Source organism: Rhincodon typus, unplaced genomic scaffold (assembly GCF_021869965.1).
Source record: "Rhincodon typus isolate 14 unplaced genomic scaffold, sRhiTyp1.1 hic_rhity00000439, whole genome shotgun sequence".
NCBI classification, from domain to species: domain Eukaryota; kingdom Metazoa; phylum Chordata; class Chondrichthyes; order Orectolobiformes; family Rhincodontidae; genus Rhincodon; species Rhincodon typus.
This window is the reverse complement of record NW_025966077.1, coordinates 34,410-35,720: the sequence shown is the minus strand read 5'-3', so window position 1 is coordinate 35,720 and position 1,311 is coordinate 34,410. Positions and strand designations below refer to the sequence as shown.

At 54.3% G+C, this 1,311-nt stretch overlaps 1 protein-coding gene across 1 annotated transcript in view; it reads right to left on the bottom strand.

Moving 5' to 3' along the window:
- Positions 1-17: 17 nt before the first annotated feature.
- LOC125488332 (leiomodin-1-like) overlaps positions 18-1,311 on the bottom strand; it is a gene marked incomplete at its 5' end in the record, with an annotated part of 4,839 nt that continues 3,545 nt past the window's right edge. Inside the window, one exon of the mRNA XM_048621302.1 lies at positions 18-925. Coding sequence (XP_048477259.1) covers positions 503-925 — 423 coding nt within the window. The remainder of the gene's footprint in view (positions 926-1,311) is intronic.

Below are 1,311 nucleotides of genomic sequence, written 5' to 3'. Positions count from 1 at the left end.
ACCCTGTACCCCAGTGAGAGTCAGTGTGTGTGTGTGGGACCCTGTACCCCAGTGAGAGTCAGTGTGTGTGTGGGAGCCCGTACCCAGGGAGAGTGTGTTATCTACAAAATTTGTGCCCGCTCATTCCAACCTGTCTATATCCATCTTCAACCTCCCTGTTCTTTTTATACCTTCCTACCTATCTCGCGGTCTTCAATGTGTATACATCAATGTCTCTTCAATCCTCTCCTCTACGTCACTGATGTAAGTCGCAATAAAAAGCATAGGGTACAGCCCAGAACCCACTTGTAACATCCTGACATTCTATAAACGACACACTCTCTGTTTTCCTTTACCCAGCCAGTCTTCAGTCCACGCTCCTACACTGGCCCCTGCTGCCTCGAGCTCTCACATGGTGCCAACAAATGTTGACATGGGACATCTAGAAACCCAAGTCCATCTACGGGGTCTCCCCTTTTGCCTAGAGTGGGCAGTATCCCTTCAATAGAGTCCAAAGTACCGACTAAGACTGTATTTCCCTCACCCGAAACTGTGCCAACTCTTCCTGATTGAGTCGTGACCTCTTATAAGATGGGCTCAACGTTAAGCGAGACCTTCTCCAAGCCTCCCCTCCATTCTTCAAGAGCCGGGGGTGGGGGGGTGGTTCTATTTGCCCGTTACCAGTCACAACGACTCTACCAAGCGGCCAACGCATCTGCTCTGTCACCAACCTCCTTTTCCCCGAGACTCCAGGGTGATGTCTACCGGAGTTTCGGAGCTCAGGGGTCGTTTGGGCACTTGCCTGATTGTCGATTTTCAGCTCCAATAAGGTCGTGTTCTCTTTCATCGCTTTTACAATAGCCACCATCGCAGCGCCGCTAATGAAGTTGGACTCAATATTAAGGCTAGTCAGCGTTGAGTTCTCCTTCAGCATTTCAGCGAGAGCCTATCAGGACAAAGGTACAGGCCCATCAATTGGCATCTCTTACCCACGTCGAGTGGCATGGCCAGCTCTGGTACAGGCCGTTCAGCCCCTCTGTTCCCTGCCCTTTGGGCTTCACACTGGCCTCTTCCACATCTTCCTGCCCCTACGCCTCGATTTCTCTCCCCCTCGTGTCTTTATCCAGATTCCCCATTCAGTACGTCTTTGCTGTAAGCAATCCCGATGGGAGCGAGTCCCCCATTCTCCCCCCCCCCCCACCCCCCCGTGGGGGGGAGCCCCCCATGCTCCCCCCCCCCACTCCCCGCGGGAGCGAGTCCCCCATTCTCACCCTCCCCGCGGGAGAGAGTGCCCCATGCTCCCCCCCGACTCCCCATGAGAGCCAGACCCCC